General features: G+C 38.8%; 1 protein-coding gene across 1 annotated transcript; it reads right to left on the bottom strand.

The window, feature by feature from the left end:
* Positions 1–64: 64 nt before the first annotated feature.
* On the bottom strand, positions 65–16188 carry LOC148068972 (monocarboxylate transporter 12-B-like). The gene is made up of 9 exons (XM_087803313.1): positions 16132–16188; positions 10871–11139; positions 7984–8087; positions 7763–7906; positions 6597–6692; positions 5760–5916; positions 3867–4565; positions 1403–1662; positions 65–517 (listed from the first exon to the last, which is right to left on the bottom strand). Exons 2-9 carry the CDS (start codon positions 10999–11001, stop codon positions 336–338), a joined length of 1773 nt encoding a protein of 590 aa, XP_087659439.1. The 5' UTR covers positions 11002–11139; positions 16132–16188; the 3' UTR covers positions 65–335.
* Between the last annotated feature and the right edge of the window lie 5071 nt (positions 16189–21259).

Here is a 21259-nt window from a genome sequence, read left to right as displayed (position 1 = left end):
AACAAAAGTTTAAAAAGTGAATCATTTTTATTCAAAAAAAGAAAGAAGAAGCAGGTGATCACACAGAAGTAACCTGCACTTGTGTAGAGTCGCCTCTCGACGCCTTCCTCATCTTGACAACATGTTTTTGAGGATTAAAAATGTGACACAAAATAACCTTTACTTACTTGCATGAAAACAAACAGCACCTCCATGAAGGTCGTGGCTACAACTCACGATTAAATGGCAACAATAAAAAAACTAATATGATGTTGTGTCTTCACACAGAAAGTTCTGCTGCGACATGTTTCCAAACGATAGCAGCATCAGGAGAGACTCTGGCAGGAGAGTCGAGGTCAGATGACCCCCTGCTGGGCGGAGGCCGGCGTGTGCGAGCCACAGTTCAGGGTCTTGAGTTTGGACCTCCAGCAGTGTTTGGCCAGGAAGGCTGTGATGAGAACCGCCGAGCTCAGCACGAAGAAAACGCCACAGAGGAAGAAGGTCGCGGCGTAGCTTCCTGTTCTGTCCACCAGCAGACCTGCAGGACGAGAGACGGACGATCAGACCTGGTCACGAGAGAAAACCTTCTCGCACACAGTAGGTTCACGATAGTTTCATGAAGAACAATAATAAAGCGCAAATAAAAGAACAAAGTTCAAGGGTTGAGAAAGTGCAAATATAAAGAACAAAGTTCATGTATAAAGAAGGTTCAAGAGATGACAAAGTACAACTATAAAGAACAAAGTCAACTTTTGCCAAGTGCAAATATAAAGAACAAAGTTCAATTATAAAGAAGGTTCAAGAGATGACAAAGTGCAATTATAAAGAACAAAGTGCAAATATAAACAAAGTTCAAGTGATGACAAAGTGCAAATATAAAGAACAAAGGTCAAGAGATGTCAAAGTGCCACTATAAAGAACAAAGTCAAGGTTTGACAAAGTGCAAATATAAAGAACAAAGTCAAGGGATGACAAAGTGTACATAAAAAGAACTAAGTACAAATATAAAGAACATGGTTCAAAGGAAAGAATAACAGATTATAGAAGGATGTATCTGTGATTGTCTTAAACATTTGTGAATAGTGATGAACTTTTGAAGCTTCATGATCATTTCTTAGAGGTGAGTCTGTTTTGAAATTATTTTTTAATTGAACAATAGTTTACAGCAGAGAGCGACATCTAGTGGGCTTTGATAATAAGTACAAAGCTTCATGAAGCTTCGTCGCTCCAGCACTAGTCTACGCCAGTTAGAATTTTTTAATAGTTTTTACTAAATATATATATAAATAAATAAAATCCATTAAACTTAAAAGCAGTTTCAATTAAAAAAAAACGTTTATACAAACCTTAAATATATATTTAAAATTACATTTCTTTTGTATTTGAGCACATTTTGTGGGATTTGAGCCAAACGTGTTGTTACCTCCGATAGGTGGACTGATGAGGTAAGGAATGGCGTGCAGGAAGTAGACGACGCCCAGCGCCGAGGTCAGGTAGGACGGCCCGACCACGTCCGAGGTCACCACAGGGATGAGAGCCACGTACGCGCCGTCGAAGTATCCGTAGAGGACGGAGAACAAGGCGAGGAGGGAGAACGACTGCAGCACCGGGATCAACATGCAACAAAGACCTTCCATCCCCACGGCCACGATGTAGCAGAGCATCCTGTACTTCTTCAGACACCTGGAGGACAGAAGGTCCATGGATGAGACTCATGCTTCCCTGAGGTGTGAATGATATCAATCGTGTGGAGAATATGTAGTATTGTGCTGAATATATTGTATTAAAACTAATGTGAGCTGAACATATTGTATCAAATTGTATCTTGAACTGAATATATTGTATCGTGAACTGAATATATCGTATCGTGAGCTGAATATATTGTATCTTGAACTGAATATATTGTATCGTGAGCTGAATATATTGTATCTTAAACTGAACATATTGTATCAAATCGTATCGTGACTGAATATATTGTATCGTGAGCTGAATATATTGTATCTTGAACTGAATATATTGTATCGTGAACTGAATATATTGTATCGTGAGCTGAATATATTGTATCTTAAACTGAACATATTGTATCAAATCGTATCGTGACTGAATATATTGTATCGTGAGCTGAATATATTGTATCTTGAACTGAATATATTGTATCTTGAACTGAATATATTGTATCGTGAACTGAATATATTGTATCGTGAGCTGAATATATTGTATCTTAAACTGAACATATTGTATCAAATCGTATCGTGACTGAATATATTGTATCGTGAACTGAATATATTGTATCTTGAACTGAATATATTGTATCTTGAACTGAATATATTGTATCTTGAACTGAACATATTGTATCGTGAACTGAATATATTGTATCTTGAACTGAATATATTGTATCGTGAACTGAATATATTGTATCGAGTTGTATCGTGAACTTAATATATTGTATCGTGAACTGAATATATTGTATCGTGAACTGAATATATTGTATCGAGTTGTATCGTGAACTTAATATATTGTATCGCGAACTGAATATATTGTATCGAATTGTATCGTGAACTGAATATATTGTATCGAATTGTATCGTGAACTGAATATATTGTATCTTGAACTGAATATATTGTATCTTGAACTGAATATATTGTATCTTGAACTGAATATATTGTACCGTGAACTGAATATATTGTATCGAGTTGTATCTTGAACTGAATTTTTGTATCGAATTGTATCTTGAACTGAATATTTTGTATCGTGACCTGAATATATACTATCGAATTGTATCGTGAACTGAATATATTGTATCAAATTGTATCGTGACTGAATATATCGTATCGTGAGCTGAATATATCGTATCGTGAGCTGAATATATTGTATCTTGAACTGAATATATTGTATCGTGAGCTGAATATATTGTATCTTGAACTGAATATATTGTATCGTGAACTGAATATATTGTATCGTGAACTGAATATATTGTATCGTGAACTGAATATATTGTATCTTGAACTGAATATATTGTATCTTGAACTGAACATATTGTATCGTGAACTGAATATATTGTATCGTGAACTGAATATATTGTATCTTGAACTGAATATATTGTAGCGTGAACTGAATATATTGTATCGAGTTGTATCGTGAACTTAATATATTGTATCGTGAACTGAATATATTGTATCGTGAACTGAATATATTGTATCGAGTTGTATCGTGAACTTAATATATTGTATCGTGAACTTAATATATTGTATCGCAAACTGAATATATTGTATCGAATTGTATCGTGAACTGAATATATTGTATCGAATTGTATCGTGAACTGAATATATTGTATCTTGAACTGAATATATTGTATCTTGAACTGAATATATTGTATCTTGAACTGAATATATTGTACCGTGAACTGAATATATTGTATCGAGTTGTATCTTGAACTGAATTTTTGTATCGAATTGTATCTTGAACTGAATATTTTGTATCGTGACCTGAATATATACTATCGAATTGTATCGTGAACTGAATATATTGTATCGTGAGCTGAATATATCGTATCGTGAACTGAATATTTTTTATCGAATAGTATTGTGAACTGAATATGTTGTATCTTGAACTGAATATATTGTATCTTGAAGTGAATATTTTGTTTCGTGAACTGAATATATTGTGTCGAATTTTATCGTGAGCTGAATATATTGTATCTTGAACTGAATATTTTGTATCGAATTGTATCTTGAATTGAATATATTATATCGTGACCTGAATATATACTATCGAATTGTATCGTGAACTGAATATATTGTATCGTGAGCTGAATATATCGTATCAAATCGTATCATGAGATTAGTTTTAAGCTACAGTGTAACTTCAAACAGAAAAAAAAAACTTACTTCCTGTCTGTGATCCATCCGAAAGTGATGTTGCCGATGATGCAGCTGATCCCAAATATGGACATCAAAAGGGCAGCTTCTTTTTTCTCGATCCCCATACTGAGGGCGTAGGGGACCAGGTACACAACGGGGGGGCTACAACCCATCGCCAGGAACAGGAAGGACAACGACAGGAACAGGAATTCAGGGATGAGCAGAAATCCGTACTCCTCTCTTGAACTCATGCAACGTCCGAAGAAAGTCTTTTTGTGGACTGAAGGTTCGGTCGGATCGGATTCATTCAAATCAGTTTTTTCTCCAGCAGGTCCAGACTCCTCGAGCTTGTTGTCGACCACGTCTGTCCTTCTGTTGTTCAAGTTGTTCATTTCTACCAAGGCCGCTGTAGAGATGTTGGTATCTGAGGGTTTCATGTCCTCCAGCACTGAACCCATCAGCTTGTTGCTGAACAAGATGCACTCCGAGATCCTGAGCTCGGCGAGTCTCTGGTCCGGAAGTCCGGTCAGCAGTGACCCTTGACCTAGTTTGTTGCTTTCAAACTCACAGTTTTTCAAGGCTCCGTTGGCGATGAGCAGCGCTTGAGTGTGGCTCAGGTCGCTGAGTTGAAGCTGCTTCTGCTCCAAGCTGACGGGAGAGTCTTGATCGCTCGCTTTAGTGTCCAGGGAAGATGTCGGGGAGTTCTCTACGTCGCCGCGCCTCGTTCTGTCCAAAAGATACAAGATATTAGTCCAGTGGGAACGAGTGATTCACGAGAGAACGGTTGGCAACGACAGTCTTCGCCATTTATTTGACCTTAGTTTAGACTTTGTTCTGGGTTTGGGTTCAGACAACAGCAGCATCAGCAGCAGTAACTATGATGATGTGTTGATGAGGTATCATGATACAGTGTCTTCATTTTGAATCACCCACAATCACATTGCTGTTTCTCAAATTGCGCGCTTCTCTTAGTGCACTGCTTTACAGTAAACTGTAAGATAGTGTAGTTCTGTTTCAAATCAAAGTCTGCTGCTACACACTAACAGGAAATGACTCGACAGTTTCTTCTTCTACTACTTTTTAACACTGATTGTAACCAGTCGTTGAAACACTATCACTGACACTTGACAACACTTTTCTACAATTGAAACAAGTTATTAAGTTGTGTTTCATTGTGTTATTGTTGTTGTTGTGTTGTTTTGTGGTAAAATTAGTGTTTTCTCGAGACATTTACGTCGGTATCTGCTCCGAAGACGCGTCGTCAGTGACGTAGCTTCAGTTTAGCTTCAGTTTAGCTTCAGTTTAGCTTCAGTTTATCTTCAGTTTAGCTTCAGTTTAGCTTCAGTTTAGCTTCAGTTTAGCTTCAGTTTAGCTTCATCTACGTCACTAAGATGGAGGACGTTGAGGGTGGAAAGTGTTCATCGATCCACACTCAATTTTCTGGCTGTTTGAGTGCTCATTGCGCACTAAGTTTTCACACACTGCTCATCGGGTCGCACTTGTGCACTCAAAATATTAAGTGCAGAAATGTGCTGTTTAAAACGCAGACCTTGGCTCTGATCTAATCATTCGATGTAACATGAGATCATTTTTATACTAAGGGCGCCATCTAGTGGCCTTTAAACTCTTTCGAACTCATGAGCTGTTTCATGAAGCCTCATCAACCCATCACTACTTCATACCTACTTTATCTTGCACCTTGCTGGCGAATTTGAAATTTGACCTGAATGAACAAATGGTCGTAAAGTCAGAGCTTGCGTCAAATAAGTTCATCTTCCGTATCAGCGCGTCGGTCAAAACAAGCCTCCATCTTATCCTCATCCTCTATCTGACCGATAGTGTTATCGCGGTGACGCAACAAGGTCTTCAATCAACGAGTCAAACCTTCAGTTTCATTTATATAATTGTCTAAGGACTCACCTGTCTCTTTTATAAGTGTCCACGGGCCTCATGAGGGCGCCGCAGACGCACAGGTTGGCCACGAACCCTCCGAGGACCAGCAGCGCTCCTCGCCACGAGTATTGCTCGATGAGCATCTGGACGGCAGGCGCGAGAATGAAGGTCCCGATCCCACTCCCTGACGAGAACACATGGGTTTAAATTGAGGGAACAACCCCTAATGATTATTTTCACTCTCTGGTCTGTCACTCATAGTTGTTGTTTCGTATCCAAACGTCCGTTATTGATCCATCGCAGACCATCGATAGCAAAATAACTGTTTAATGCTTTGACACGTCGACAAAAGGATTTTTTTTCTTACCATATATTTAATGACATATGCTTTATAATGTTATATGTTTATATCTTGAATGCATTTTCCTTATTTTTAATTTATTTACATTTTTTTTATAACCTTTTTTTGTATTGTATAGATACAAAAACATTTTCCGATACTCTTGAAGCAAATTTTTTTAAATAATAAAATGTTTAAAATTCATGAAAGTTTTCTCTTCAGTTAATCAACCCTATTATATACCCTATAAGTATGTTATTGTATTGTCAAATATTTCAAAATAAAATAAAACATTTATATTTGTTGTAGAATACTTTTTTTTTTCTTCATTCAAAAATATTCAAAATTCATCTTAATCTTTTTTTATTCCTAAACGAACCAAAAGCTAAAACTATTTTTATTAAGTAAAAAAATGTATTGCAACAAAATCTCTTATCATTTTTCCTTTTCTGACAACGAAACACAATTTATTTTGGGCTTTGACTTTGAAACTATGAATATTTAAGCAGTAATAATTCCAGTACCTGACATGGCGATGCCGTAAGCCATAGCTTTTCTTTCGCTGAAGTACTTTCCAACCATCGCGATGGACGGCGTGTAGCAGAGAGCAAAGCCTAGACCTGAGGAGATGAAAATGAAATGAATCAAAATGAAACAAGAACATGTGCAAGACATGACGCAGTTCAGGATTAAACAACCGGAAACTAGTGATGTGTTGATGAAGCTTCATGAAACAGTGTCATTATCTTCAGCGTCCACTAGCTGGTAGTGATGTATTGATGAAGCTTAATGAAACAGTGTCATTATCTTCAGCGTCCACTAGATGGTAGTGATGTATTGATGAAGCTTAATGAAACAGTGTCATTATCTTCAGCGTCCACTAGATGGTAGTGATGTGTTGATGAAGCTTAATGAAACAGTGTCATGTTGTTCAGAGTCCACTAGATGGTAGTGATGTGTTGATGAAGCTTCATGAAACACTGTCATTATCTTCAGAGTCCACTAGATGGTAGTGATGTGTTGATGAAGCTTCATGAAACAGTGTCATTATCTTCAGAGTCCACTAGATGGTAGTGATGTGTTGATGAAGCTTCATGAAACAGTGTCATTATCTTCAGAGTCCACTAGATGGTAGTGATGTGTTGATGAAGCTTCATGAAACAGTGTCATTATCTTCAGAGTCCACTAGATGGTAGTGATGTGTTGACAAAGCTTCATGAAACAGCATCATTATCTTCAGAGTCCACTAGATGGTAGTGATGTGTTGATGAAGCTTCATGAAACGGTGTCATTATCTTCAGAGTCCACTAGATGGTAGTGATGTGTTGATGAAGCTTCATGAAACAGTGTCATTATCTTCAGAGTCCACTAGATGGTAGTGATGTGTTGATGAAGCTTCATGAAACAGTGTCATTATCTTCAGAGTCCACTAGATGGTAGTGATGTGTTGATAAAGCTTCATGAAACAGTGTCATTATCTTCAGAGTCCACTAGATGGTGTCTCTGCAATATTTTCCTTTGTTTTGAACAACTGTTCTAATGAAACATTATTTTTAAAGTGATGGCGCCACCTACAGACCTCTGAGCAACATGACACTGTTTCATGAAGCTTCATCAACACATCCCTACCGTGTGCATCACTGAAGTATGAAACCAGGACATTTGCCAGGTAAGACGAGTTAACATGTACCTGTCAGGATGCCGAGGAAGATGTAAAGGTGTTCCAGGTTGGAGGCGAAGGAGCTCAGGATCAGTCCGGTGGACGACAACACGCCTCCGAGCATCACGGTGGCTCGGCAGGAGATTCTGTTGCCGAGGAAACCACCGAGCGGAGCTGCAAACAAATGGGTGACCCCGTGAACTCTCTTCTGGTCAACGCTCGGATCGATGAGTGCTGTCTGTGATGCTCACCACAGAGCATGGTGGTGCAGTCGATGAGGCTGTGGATCCAGGCCGTGGTGGAATAATCGTTCTCGAAGTGGAGCTGGAACTCCACGAAGAACACGGAAACACATCTAGGAACAAATGAACAATTTTAAAGCTTTAATAAGCAGTTTATTTCCACTCATAATGTGATTATGTTTTTTAAAGTTTCGATATTTGTAAACAATTCGGTTAATAGCAAAGAAAACAATTTGATCGAAACGTTTTAATACTTTATTTCAATAATTTCATTGATATTTTAATTTCAATAATAATTTATTTTATAAAATAATTGTATTTTTAGATTCTAAAATGTAACCCTTGTGTTATTTCCACCACTGCATGTTTATTTTGAAAGCCAGGGAGGTTGTTGACCTTTGACCCAACACATTTGTTTTTCTTCTATGTATAGTAGTGATGTGTTGATGAAGCTTCATGAAACAGTGTCATTATCTTCAGAGTCCACTAGATGGTAGTGATGTGTTGATGAAGCTTCATGAAACAGTGTCATTATCTTCAGAGTCCACTAGATGGTAGTGATGTGTTGATGAAGCTTCATGAAACAGTGTCATTATCTTCAGAGTCCACTAGATGGTAGTGATGTGTTGATGAAGCTTCGTGAAACAGTGTCATTATCTTCAGAGTCCACTAGATGGTGGTGATGTGTTGATGAAGCTTCATGAAACAGTGTCATTATCTTCAGAGTCCACTAGATGGTAGTGATGTGTTGATGAAGCTTCATGAAACAGTGTCATTATCTTCATAGTCCACTAGATGGTAGTGATGTGTTGATGAAGCTTCATGAAACAGTGTCATTATCTTCAGAGTCCACTAGATGGCGTCTCTGCAATATTTTACTTTGTTTTGAACAACTGTTCTAATGAAACATTATTTTTAAAGTGATGGCGCCACCTACTGACCTCTGAACAACATGACACTGTTTCATGAAGCTTCACCAACACATCACTGGTTTATAGAAACCAACACAACAGAACAAAAACACATCAAATGAACAGCGAAAGTCGTCACTTTCAACTTTTATGCTCGTTTGGGAAAACGGGTTGAGGGTTGAGGTTTCACCGTAAATACTGGTTTATTGCACTCAATAGAAAAGCTGATCCATGACTCTACAGTCAAGATAAATTCACGAGTCACATGACTGGACCTGCTACTCACTCACGATAAAGGTTTCTGATTCTGGTTCTGAAAACAAGCTCATTCTTCAGCTCTGGACGTCTTATTCTCACATTGACGTCGGCCACACACATTATATTTATATAATTCAAGTGTAATTAAGTTTTATTGTCGGTGATAAGAAGAGATTATCAGTTTGTCTATCGTGGAATTGCTCTACACTCAGTGACCCGTCCTTTACAGCTACACACCTGAACAAACACTGAGTGTGTGTACAGTACACTAAAGGGAAATCCTAGTTCCTCAGATAGAAACTATTAAGTACTAAAGTGCAGGAAGCTAGGATAACGTTTTATCTGATATATAATTCCTGAATCAGAATTTCAGCAACGTTTAAAAACATATTTATCTTTCTGCCTTTTTTTTATATACAGAAGTAAATTAGTGCCATCAGAATATTTATTTATTTTTCTTTGCCGGGGGCTGGAGTCTATCCCAGTTTCATCGGGCATGAGGCAGGGGACACCCTGGACAGGACACCAGGGCGGTCGCCTCACAGCAAAAAGCAAGCAAAGAGAAGAACAGCTATTGTTAATTCTGCTTTAAAATAATGATTTTGTTTTGTTTACTTTAAAAAACAAACCATGGAGAAAAGTTTTCCATATCAAAGTTATCCACCCGAGAGAAATTCCAGCTCTGACGATAAGAACCTCGAGAAACACCCAATTAAATAAAGCTTATCAATGATGACATCAGATCAAACCTGCCGACCGTCCACAGATCAGGACGGGAGAGTCGACAGCACGATAGGGTTGATTGTGTCAATAACTTCCTACATTTCTAATCTTTAAAATACCCTCGATATTAACAAAAATGACAATGAGCTGATTGGACAAGAGGGAGTTAGTGATGGTCTGACGAAGCTTCATGAAACAGTGTCATGTTGTTGAGGTCAGTAGGTGGCGCCATCACTTTTAAAATGATGTTTCAATGATGTTGTTCAAAACAAAGGAAAATTTTCAACTTTCATCAACACATCACTACCATCTAGTGGACTCTGAAGATAATGACACTGTTTCATGAAGCTTCATCAACACATCACTACCATCTAGTGGACTCTGAAGATAATGACACTGTTTCATGAAGCTTCATCAACACATCACTACCATCTAGTGGACTCTGAAGATAATGACACTGTTTCATGAAGCTTCATCAACACATCACTACCATCTAGTGGACTCTGAAGATAATGACACTGTTTCATGAAGCTTCATCAACACATCACTACCATCTAGTGGACTCTGAAGATAATGACACTGTTTCATGAAGCTTCATCAACACATCACTACCATCTAGTGGACTCTGAAGATAATGACACTGTTTCATGAAGCTTCATCAACACATCACTACAATCTAGTGGACTCTGAAGATAATGACACTGTTTCATGAAGCTTCATCAACACATCACTACCATCTAGTGGACTCTGAAGATAATGACACTGTTTCATGAAGCTTCATCAACACATCACTACCATCTAGTGGACTCTGAAGATAATGACACTGTTTCATGAAGCTTCATCAACACATCACTACCATCTAGTGGACTCTGAAGGTAATGACACTGTTTCATGAAGCTTCATCAAACCATATCTACCAAATAGGGGACCTTGAAAACAAGGCTTCATGAAGCGTCATCACTTTAAAATAGATGACAGTTGTTTGTTGAAACCCGGTCACACACCTGGTGATGGCTCTGGTGCAGAAGGTGGCGAGGAAGACGCCGACGACGATCATCCACCCCCAGCCTCCCTCTGGCGGCGGCGGCGGCGACGGCCTGCGACCTTGTTGCGTCTCCTCCTTGCTGGGTCCCATGGCTGGTCTAGTGTTTCAGACGAGCATCAGAAGTTCTGCCTTCTGGATGTGAAGGCCTGGTGTGTGTGTGTGTGTGTGTGACTCTGAGGACGTTGGACGCTGCATTCGGATGTTTGCTGCTCCTGCGACTCTCACTCACTGGAACGAGAGAAGAAGTTCAGTGACGTGTCGAGGAGAACCTGGATCTCCAGGAAGTTGAATGAACAAATACAAACTATATCGTTATAAAAGCTTGAAGACATAACGACGAATCTATTAAGCAGTTATTCAGTCTCAGACAGAAGTGTGACCCGGAGGCCCGAAAACAAATGTGTTTGTGGTATCCCCTGTGTTGTCTCTGGGTCAAAGTGACCCAAAGGCTAAAAAAAAAAAGTGTTTATTTTTTTAATTGATTTTAATGGACAAATATTTGTGTCTGTGGTTCAAGTTTGATGGAAACTTCAACAACATGGAAAGTTGGTATAAAAGGATTTGAAAAAGTTTGATCATATAGAAAGCAAAACTGAAAGAGATTTTGATTCTGATAAAGAAATATATTCTTATATCACAGATCCTTGCTGTATTTTTGTTTTTGGTCAAATGTGTGAAATTGTTTCAGTTGAAGTTTAGTTTAAAAGCAATTTTCAAGTCTTTAGTTACAAAGAATATACTCTTTCTTTCGCAAAGGCAATACCACAGTTGCATGTGATTCACTAAGATTTCCGCTACAACTAAATTGTGTGCAAAGAGTCGAAGACTCGCCTTTTTTCAATCATGTGTCATCAACTTGATTAAGAAACGAATGAGACACTCCTTCGTTAAAATTAGACTCTACTGGAGTCAAAACAATCAATTCACCAAATTATCCAAATAATACATATTTTTATCACCCACAGAGTAAAAGTTCTCCAAACTAGTACAATAGCAATATTTCATTGTTACCATGACTTCTACCTAAAACATAAAAATTGCAAACTTGTCTGACAACATTGATGATAAAAGAGCTGCTTGGTGGGTTTCTGCACACGTTTTTTTGTGACTTATTTTCAAGGAGAAAAATACAAAAAACAAAAATGCACGAACTTAAAAAAACAAATGTGTTTGTGGTATCCCCTGTCTTGTCTCTGGGTCAAAGTTACCCGGAGGCTGGAAAAAAATGTGTTTATGGTATCCCTTGTGTTGCCTCTTGGTCAAAGTGACCTGGTGGCCTGAAAAAAAAAATGTTTGTGGTATCCCTTGTGTTATGTCTGTGTAAAGCTGCACGACCTCTCTGGCTCCCATAGAAATTATAAAAGAATAATCTGAACACGTCTCAACTCAAAGATTCAAACAAACATAAACAAACTCAGACCCGACACGTGATTCTTCCACACGAGGTTCTGGTCAGACGAGGATTCATGGTTCAGTCTTTATCAGTGTTGAGGATGTGATGTAAAGATCTTAAGAGATCTTTGCACTTTGCACAGACCAGGATCATATCTTGAGGCTCCACAGACAAGAAAACAGTGTTTGGTCAAAGTGTGACTGTATGAAATCACCGGGTGAGACGGTGGATGAAGGTCACGTCAGGTTTATGTGCAGATGATTGACACGAACACAGTGTTCTGGCTCTGAACCAGTGCTGATTACGAAGAACGTGAATCTGTTGGAGCTGATCCCAAGTGTTCGGGCATCACCTCGGTCCAGGTTCATTTGACTGAGCAGAGACGTCTTCTCGAGGACGACTCGTGGAAGGAGAGGAACATGCTTCAGGTTTGCATTATAGGGTTTGAAGAGGAGTTCTCACACTGTCGTCTTGTTTTAACTGTCGAGTCTCGTCCTCCTTCCTTCCATCGAGCTCACACTGTTGCATCTTTATCTCACTTTTTAATACATCCTCAGATCATGTTTAACAACTCAAGGCCTCCTTCAACTTTTGTCTGATTCCAATCCCTGTGGTTACTTTAAAGAAAGAAACTTTGTCTTTGGACGAAAAGACGTTTTTGTCAAAAATGTACGGACGGATGGAGGGATGGAGGGATATATTAAAACATAAATACAATAAAGTAATTACTTAAAATAAATAAATACATACAGACAAACATACACAAAGGCATAAATAAATCATTAAAAAGTTGTCAACAAAAAGTAAAAGTGCATGTCAAGCATGAGGGAGATTGTGTAACATCTTATGGCAGAAGGAACAAAGGATGTCTTGAAACGTTCTGCAGTGCAGGGAGAGGAGCCTAATGCTGTGGTTACTCTTCCGAGTCGTCATATTGTCATGTAGAGGGTGTCGAAGGTTTCTATATCAAGGAAAAACATTCATGAAAAGCAAAGCTACTGCTCAATAAGTACACAAAGTGTCATCTGCACCACAAAAAGTTCCTGTTGAGTCCTACACTCACGTATTTACACGTAAAAGACGCACATTGAAGTCTGTTCGCATGTGTGACTTCTGTTGGAGCCTGAGGGCAGAACTGCAGCCGAGAGGTGGAAGAAGTTTGTCTCCTGTGGTGAGGCTTCATTCAGCTCCAGACAATAGTTTCAGGGTCAGTTAAGTTAAGTTAAGTTAAGTTCAGTTAAGTTAAGTTAGCACTGATGCAATTCAAGCTACTTTGAAAAAAAGGAGACGAGAAGAACAGAGACCACATCTATAACTTTTAGTTCTGCAAACATTCGTCTTCTATGCTGGTAAATCCCTTATGGGGGTCGCGAGGCAGGCTGGAGTCTATCCCAGTATATTTGAGAGGCAGGGGACACCCTGGACAGGACACCCGTCTGCCTCAGGACACACAAAGACACACAACATTCACACACACACTCATACCTACGGACAATTTACCCAAGTTCTCGATCAACCTCTGTATGTTTTTGGACTGTGGGAGGAAACCAGAGTGCCCGGAGTAAACCCACAGAACACGGGGAGAACATACTAACTCCACACAGGAAGGTCACAACCTGGAAGTGAACCGACAACCTTCTCGCTGTGAGGCGATCTAACCACTGCAACACTGATGAAATCATCCATTTGATCAAATTACAATCGGGAAAATACAGTAAAATTAGCATTTAAATGATCTTTTTGTACCAATTGTTGTCGACAATAAATATAAAGCAGATGTTTAACTCAAACAAGGCCTTAATTTCTTAGTAGCATTAGCTATATTGGTATCAACAATGAAGCAGACGAGTGCTGGTTCAAATCCTGACCAGTGCGGAGCCGAAGATGAAGTCCTTGTTGCTACATGTTCTCATGTTATCGTCCCTTAAAAAGTCCTGTTTTATTGAGCCGGTGGTCATAATGTTATGGTCTTATCCTGCTCGTGTTTGTCCCGTACATGCAGGATAACAGCCTGTTAATGATTCAGGGTCGACCACTGACCACTGCCGCTCGCCGACACGTGTTGAGAATACGTCTCCGCAGCAGCTTTCGCTTGTTGCTCAAGTGTGCGACGCTGACGTGGAGAAACAGCAGCTGAAAGCAACAATATGATTCCAGCAGCTGAACAAAGGTTCGCCGTCTGTCGACACATCGTCTGTTGTTTATCTACGTGAAGCGAGAGTTCAAGAGGTGTCGCCGGTGAAGTAACCGCACGTCGACGGCGCCGACAGGTCAGATTTGTTCTGCTTGTAAAGAAACAAACAACAACACTCGTCCGTGAAGCTAAACGAAACCTTTTTCTCTTTATTATTCTGTTCACACTTGGAGAGATAATTGACTGAAAAAGGTTATTTTTTATATATTTAAGAGGCTAACTGTTAGCATGAGTCGAGTAGCACCAGCAAAAGTCCATCTTCTGGCTTTTAAAAACGATAAACGGCATATTTACGTCAGGAAAACGACAATAACTTATAGTCAATCTTAACGACAAGGTCATATACAACGGTTGTTGCCGTCTATAAAGAAGCGGCGAGCAGTTGTGTAACGGCACGTGAACGCCGGCACGTCACGGTCGGACGTCGCACGTGTTTTTGCTCCAACAAGTTAAAAAGTCAAAACAACAGTTTGAAACCGATCAAAAGTCCAAAATCAAACATAAAAAACCTGTCACTTTGAAAATATAAAAGTTTAAGCCTTGTTTATGACGTTGTAATAAAACTAAAACTCGTCTTAAAAGTATCTCCACCACGGCTCCTGATTGCTTTTAAAATATTTCACAAGATGTTTTTATTGAAAATAAAATGTTTTTACTTAAATTCAATATTGGATTTCCCAGAGGTTAAAATCTGTCGAGAGGTTATCTTCAGGTTAGCGGAGGTTCATCGGAGTTATGTCACAGCATGTGCAAAAAGTCAAACATTACAAATATATATTTTTAACATAAAGTTAGATCTAAAAAACAACAATTTATGCTTCATCATGATCAGTCCTTCAAATTTGTATTTCCTGTATTGACCTGTTGTGCACGTCCAGAAACGTTATCTCGGGGAATCCAGGGGTCGTAAGTTCACGGAAGTTAAGTTTGTGCATTTTTGTTTTTTTCTCCTTGAAAATAAGTCACAAAAAAGCGTGTGCAGAAACCCTCCAAGCAGCTCTTTTATCATCAATTTTGTCAGACAAGTTTGAGCTTCTATGTGAGAAATGTTTATGTTTTAGGTAATTGTACTAGTTTGGAGAACTTGTACTCTGTGGGTGATAGAAATATGTATTATTTGTATCATTTAGTAATTGACTCCAGTAGAGTCTATTTTTAACGAAGGAGTGTCTCATTTGTTTCTTAATTAAGTTGATGACACATGATTGAAAAAAGGCGAGTCTTCGACTCTTTGCACACAATTTATTTGTAGCGGAAATCTTAGTGAATCACATGCAACTGTGGTATTGCCTTTGCGAAAAAAAAGGTATATTCTTTGTAACTAAAGACTTGAAAATTGCTTTTAAACTAAACTTCAACTGAAACAATTTCACACATTTGACCAAAAACAAGGATCTTTGATATAAGAATATATTTCTTTATCAGAATCAAAATCTCTTTTAGTTTTGCTTTCTATATGAATCCTTTTTACCAACTTTCCATGTTGTTGAAGTTTCAATCAAACTACTGACAACAAATATGTATCCATTAAAATCTACCTAAATCATTAGTAATTCTTCCGAAAATGTTGATGAAAACCTGTTCAAATGTTCCCAAAGGAAAGAGGGAAGGAGGAAGGGAAGCGTCGACTCACATCAGCTCTCGCTCGCAGCATCGTTCCACCGACAGAAAGGCTCAGAGTGTGGAGAACGATGGTCCAGTTCCTCCAGGAAACATCCTGAAGAGACTGAGATGAACAAACCAGAGTCGGGGAGCTATGAAGGGAGAGGGGGAGGGAGGGAGGGAGGGAGGGAGAGAGGGAGGAGAGAGGCCGAGGGGGGAGGAGAGACTTTCAACCTGTCGCTGCTCAACTTCTGCCGCCGACCTATAGTTTGAATCTAAAGAGTTTACGTTTAGTTCCTCCTTCAAACACCTGGAATGATCTTCTCACCATCATGGAAGTCTATCAGTGCAATCACAATGAAAGGTTGAATTTAACATGAGAACATGAGGAAGATGAAGAGAACATGAGGAAAGTGAAAAGAACATGAGGAAGATGAATAGAACATAGAGAAGATGAAGAGAATATTAGGAAAGTGAAGAGAACATGAGGGAGGTGTAGAGAACATGAGGAAAGTGAAAAGAACATGAGGAAGATGAATAGAACATAGAGAAGATGAAGAGAATATTAGGAAAGTGAAGAGAACATGAGGGAGGTGTAGAGAACATTAGGAAGATGAAGAGAACATGAGGAAGATGAAGAGAACACGAGGGAGGTAAAGAGAACATGAGGAAGATGAAGAGAACATGAGGAAGATGAAGAGAACATGAGGGAGGTGAAGAGAACATGAGGGAGGTGAAGAGAACATTAGGAAGACGAAGAGAACATGAGGAAGACGAAGAGGACATGAGGAAGATGAAGAGAACATGAGGAAAGTGAAGAGAACATGAGGAAGATAAAGAGAACATGAGGGAGGTGAAGAGAACATTAGGAAGATGAAGAGAACATGAGGAAGATGAAGAGAACATGATGAAAGTGAAGAGAACATGAGGAAAGTGAAGAGAACATGAGGAAAGTGAAGAGAACATGAGGAAGATGAAGAGAACATTAGGAAAGTGAAGAGAACATGAGGGAGATGAAGAGAACATGAGGAAGATGAAGAGAATTTGAGGAAGGTGAAGAGAACATGATGAAAGTGAAGAGAACATGAGGAAAGTGAAGAGAACATGAGGAAGATAAAGAGAACATGAGGGAGGTGAAGAGAACATTAGGAAGATGAAGAGAACATGAGGAAGATGAAGAGAACATGATGAAAGTGAAGAGAACATGAGGAAAGTGAAGAGAACATGAGGAAAGTGAAGAGAACATGAGGAAGATGAAGAGAACATTAGGAAAGTGAAGAGAACATGAGGGAGATGAAGAGAACATGAGGAAGATGAAGAGAATTTGAGGAAGGTGAAGAGAACATGATGAAAGTGAAGAGAACATGAGGAAAGTGAAGAGAACATGAGGAAAGTGAAGAGAACATGAGGAAAGTGAAGAGAACATGAGGAAGATGAAGAGAACATTAGGAAAGTGAAGAGAACATTAGGAAAGTGAAGAGAACATGAGGAAGATGAAGAGAACATGAGGAAGACAAAGAGAACATAAGGAAGATGAAGAGAACATGATAAAAGTGAAGAGAACATGAGAAGATGAAGAGAACATAAGGTAAGGTAAGGTAAGGTAAAACTTTATTGATAAAAATGTGAAATTGTTTTTTTTCCAATAGCCAATGATAAGATGAAGAGAACATAAGGGAAGATGAAGATAACATGAGGAAAATGAAGGGAACATTAGGAAGATGAAGGGAACATTAGGAAGATGAAGAGAACATTAGGAAGATGAAGAGAACATTAGGAAGATGAAGAGAACATGAGGAAGATGAAGAGAACATGAGAAAAGTGAAGATAACATGAGGAAGATGAAGGGAACATTAGGAAGATGAAGAGAACGTTAGGAAGATCAAGAGAATATCTTCTCATATTCAAACGGGGCTTCAAGCTGCAGGTGGACAACGACAGCAGTTGCAGTTTGCTTTGGGTCGGACCTGAATCTAAGCAATGTCACTCAAACTGAACTGAAGGGTAAATGAAGAACCAGCAGGAACTGAAGACGGTCGCGGTCGAGGAACCTCCACCATGGACTGAAGTCCACGCCTTCAGCCTGTCGTTGACCGAATATAAAACATTGAAAGTTTGATTTATGATCGTTGACTTTGATCCATTACTTCTGCTCCCTCACCAGATGGAGGCTCGTGAAGAAACGGTTGTAGTTCTGACACTGATCACCTGGTTTGGACGTAAACACCTTCAAATTAAAGCTGGAAGTCACGTCTTCAAATCCACTGTAGTGTCTATAGATCCAATGAGATCTGTGTCAATGTTCCAATAGTTCTGACCAGACTGTATATAAAAAGTAAAAAACATAATAAAATAAAAAGTACAACACTGCAAAAAAATGATTGATGAGAAAATGTTTCCTTCAACTTAGGAAAATGTTGTCACAACAAGAAGGATCTTCTCGCCTGCAGCCAGAATTCTGAGCCGCTCTAGTAGAAGAACTCACATTTCTCCTTCAAACTCTTCACTGGCTGCCAGTTTCTTTCAGGATCATTTTAAAATTCTGGTTCTTACTTTCAGATCTATTCATGGTCAGACCTTCCATCAGTGATCTGATCCAGACTTACACCCCAGCTCGGGCTCTGAGGTCTGTGGATCAGAATCTACTGATGGTTCCTGAACTTCAGGACCAGAGGAGAGAAATCCTTCCAGACTGTTGCTCCTAAGCTTTGGAACCAACTCTGTGTTTGATGATCTACTGACTCCTTCAAGAAACATCTGTGTTTGATGATCTACTGACTCCTTCAAGAAACATCTGTGTTTGATGATCTACTGACTCCTTCAAGAAACATCTCTGTGTTTGATGATCTACTGACTCCTTCAAGAAACATCTGTGTTTGATGATCTACTGACTCCTTCAAGAAACATCTGTGTTTGATGATCTACTGACTCCTTCAAGAAACATCTGTGTTTGATGATCTACTGACTCCTTCAAGAAACATCTCTGTGTTTGATGATCTACTGACTCCTTCAAGAAACATCTGTGTTTGATGATCTACTGACTCCTTCAAGAAACATCTGTGTTTGATGATCTACTGACTCCTTCAAGAAACATCTGTGTTTGATGATCTACTGACTCCTTCAAGAAACATCTGTGTTTGATGATCTATTGACTCCTTCAAGAAACATCTGTGTTTGATGATCTACTGACTCCTTCAAGAAACATCTGTGTTTGATGATCTACTGACTCCTTCAAGAAACATCTGTGTTTGATGATCTACTGACTCCTTCAAGAAACATCTGTGTTTGATGATCTACTGACTCCTTCAAGAAACATCTGTGTTTGATGATCTACTGACTCCTTCAAGAAACATCTGTGTTTGATGATCTATTGACTCCTTCAAGAAACATCTGTGTTTGATGATCTATTGACTCCTTCAAGAAACATGTGTGTTTGATGATCTACTGACTCCTTCAAGAAACATCTGTGTTTGATGATCTATTGACTCCTTCAAGAAACATCTGTGTTTGATGATCTACTGACTCCTTCAAGAAACATCTCAAGGCACTTTTATTTGTTGTGTTGTGTTGATCTTTCAAAGCATGATTTAAAACAGGAACCTTCTTGTCCAGTTTAAGATTTATTTCATGTACAAGGCAGAAACATGTCGCGGTTGATTGACAGCAGTAGCAGCAGATCCACACACCAGAGCCGGAATTTCCCAAATACTCCGGGACTACAAACAAGTTAAAGGCGACTACATCCAGCAGACGGGTTCGTGAGGAACACCAGGTTCTTATATCTGACGTCATCGAAGATACAAAGACCCACGAGCGGGAAAAAACAAGGGAATCATTTTGTCGCCGAGACGCCTGCTGGGAAAGTCCTTGTGGGGGAACCGGACTCGTGGAGCTACCAACAGAGATGTTGCTGGTGTAGATCTCACTATTTACAGAACTCTGGACAATCAAACACTCTGGCGTGGGAACGTCCAGCTAGCCTGGAAGGATTATGGAGTTAATGGTTCATGCGTTTAATAGAGGCCAGAAGACTTCGTCCACACGTCCAAAATGTTGTTTTTCTCTTAGTAAAACTTACAGAACGTTTGTATCGTTTCATCAAAATGATCTGAAAGTCATCGAAGTTTGTGATAAATTGTTAGATTTCAAGGATGAGAAGATGTTCATGCAGACGTTGGTCCCTCGTGATGGTTGATCTAAATCTGTTTTTCTTTACATTTTCATCTGCTTTAGTCAAAATCCTTTTGTTTCCGATGGTCATGAAGAAAATAAACACATTGTTGAAAATATAAATGAAGACTTTAGGATATAAAAGTTCATTTATCCAAATATGGAAGTACGTCAGTGTTTACATTTAGAAAATATGGAAACTTTTAATTTCTTGATTGAAATGTTTGACGGAACTTAATCATTTAAATTGAATAATTGAATTAAATCATTTCAACAGTGAACTTTTTTTTTCTTTTTACAAATTTTAATTAAACCAATTTGATCATTTTTTAAATGATTACACGTTGTTTTAACGTCTAATTCCAACCAAAACATTTTATAAATTATTTTATTTAGTAGCCATTTCAACTCAATAGAACAATGTTGACAATAATAATAATAATTTCAAATTAAAAGTTTCAAAATTTGACATGTTAAATCCACCCGTTCGACTGACATACGTCCATTTTGGTGTCTTGTTAAATGAAAAGCAGACATTTTAGGTGGAAAAATTAAAATAAATCCGAGGCGTGTGGACGCAGTCGAGGACAAGGAGTCAAGGTCAGACCACAAAGTTGCATATTCCCCGTGAACGACCCCCGACTCTGAGACAAAACCGCCCGATAATTAAAGATGGAGTCGTCGTACAACCCGGATCGTTTCTCCAAGCACGACACTGTCCAGAGACACATCACATGGTCCCGGTTAAAAACAAAACCAATAAAAAGCACCAGTGGCTAAACTGTAACCATCGAGTTCTCATAACGGAAGAAGTTTCATTGTTCATATGAAATGTTTGCGCTAACAGTCGTAGCTTTTCACTTTTCACTCTTCTCATTTAAATCCGATTCCAACCGTTGTGTGACCACAGGTGTCTGATGATTTAAAGCGACTTTTTAGAAAGGAAGGTTTTTACATATTAAAGGACGAAGTAGTGCTTGTATGTATGA

The sequence above is a fragment of the Callionymus lyra genome, chromosome 11, assembly GCF_982586985.1.
Source record: "Callionymus lyra chromosome 11, fCalLyr1.hap1.1, whole genome shotgun sequence".
Taxonomy (NCBI): domain Eukaryota; kingdom Metazoa; phylum Chordata; class Actinopteri; order Syngnathiformes; family Callionymidae; genus Callionymus; species Callionymus lyra.
This window is presented reverse-complemented; position numbering and strand designations above follow the sequence as displayed.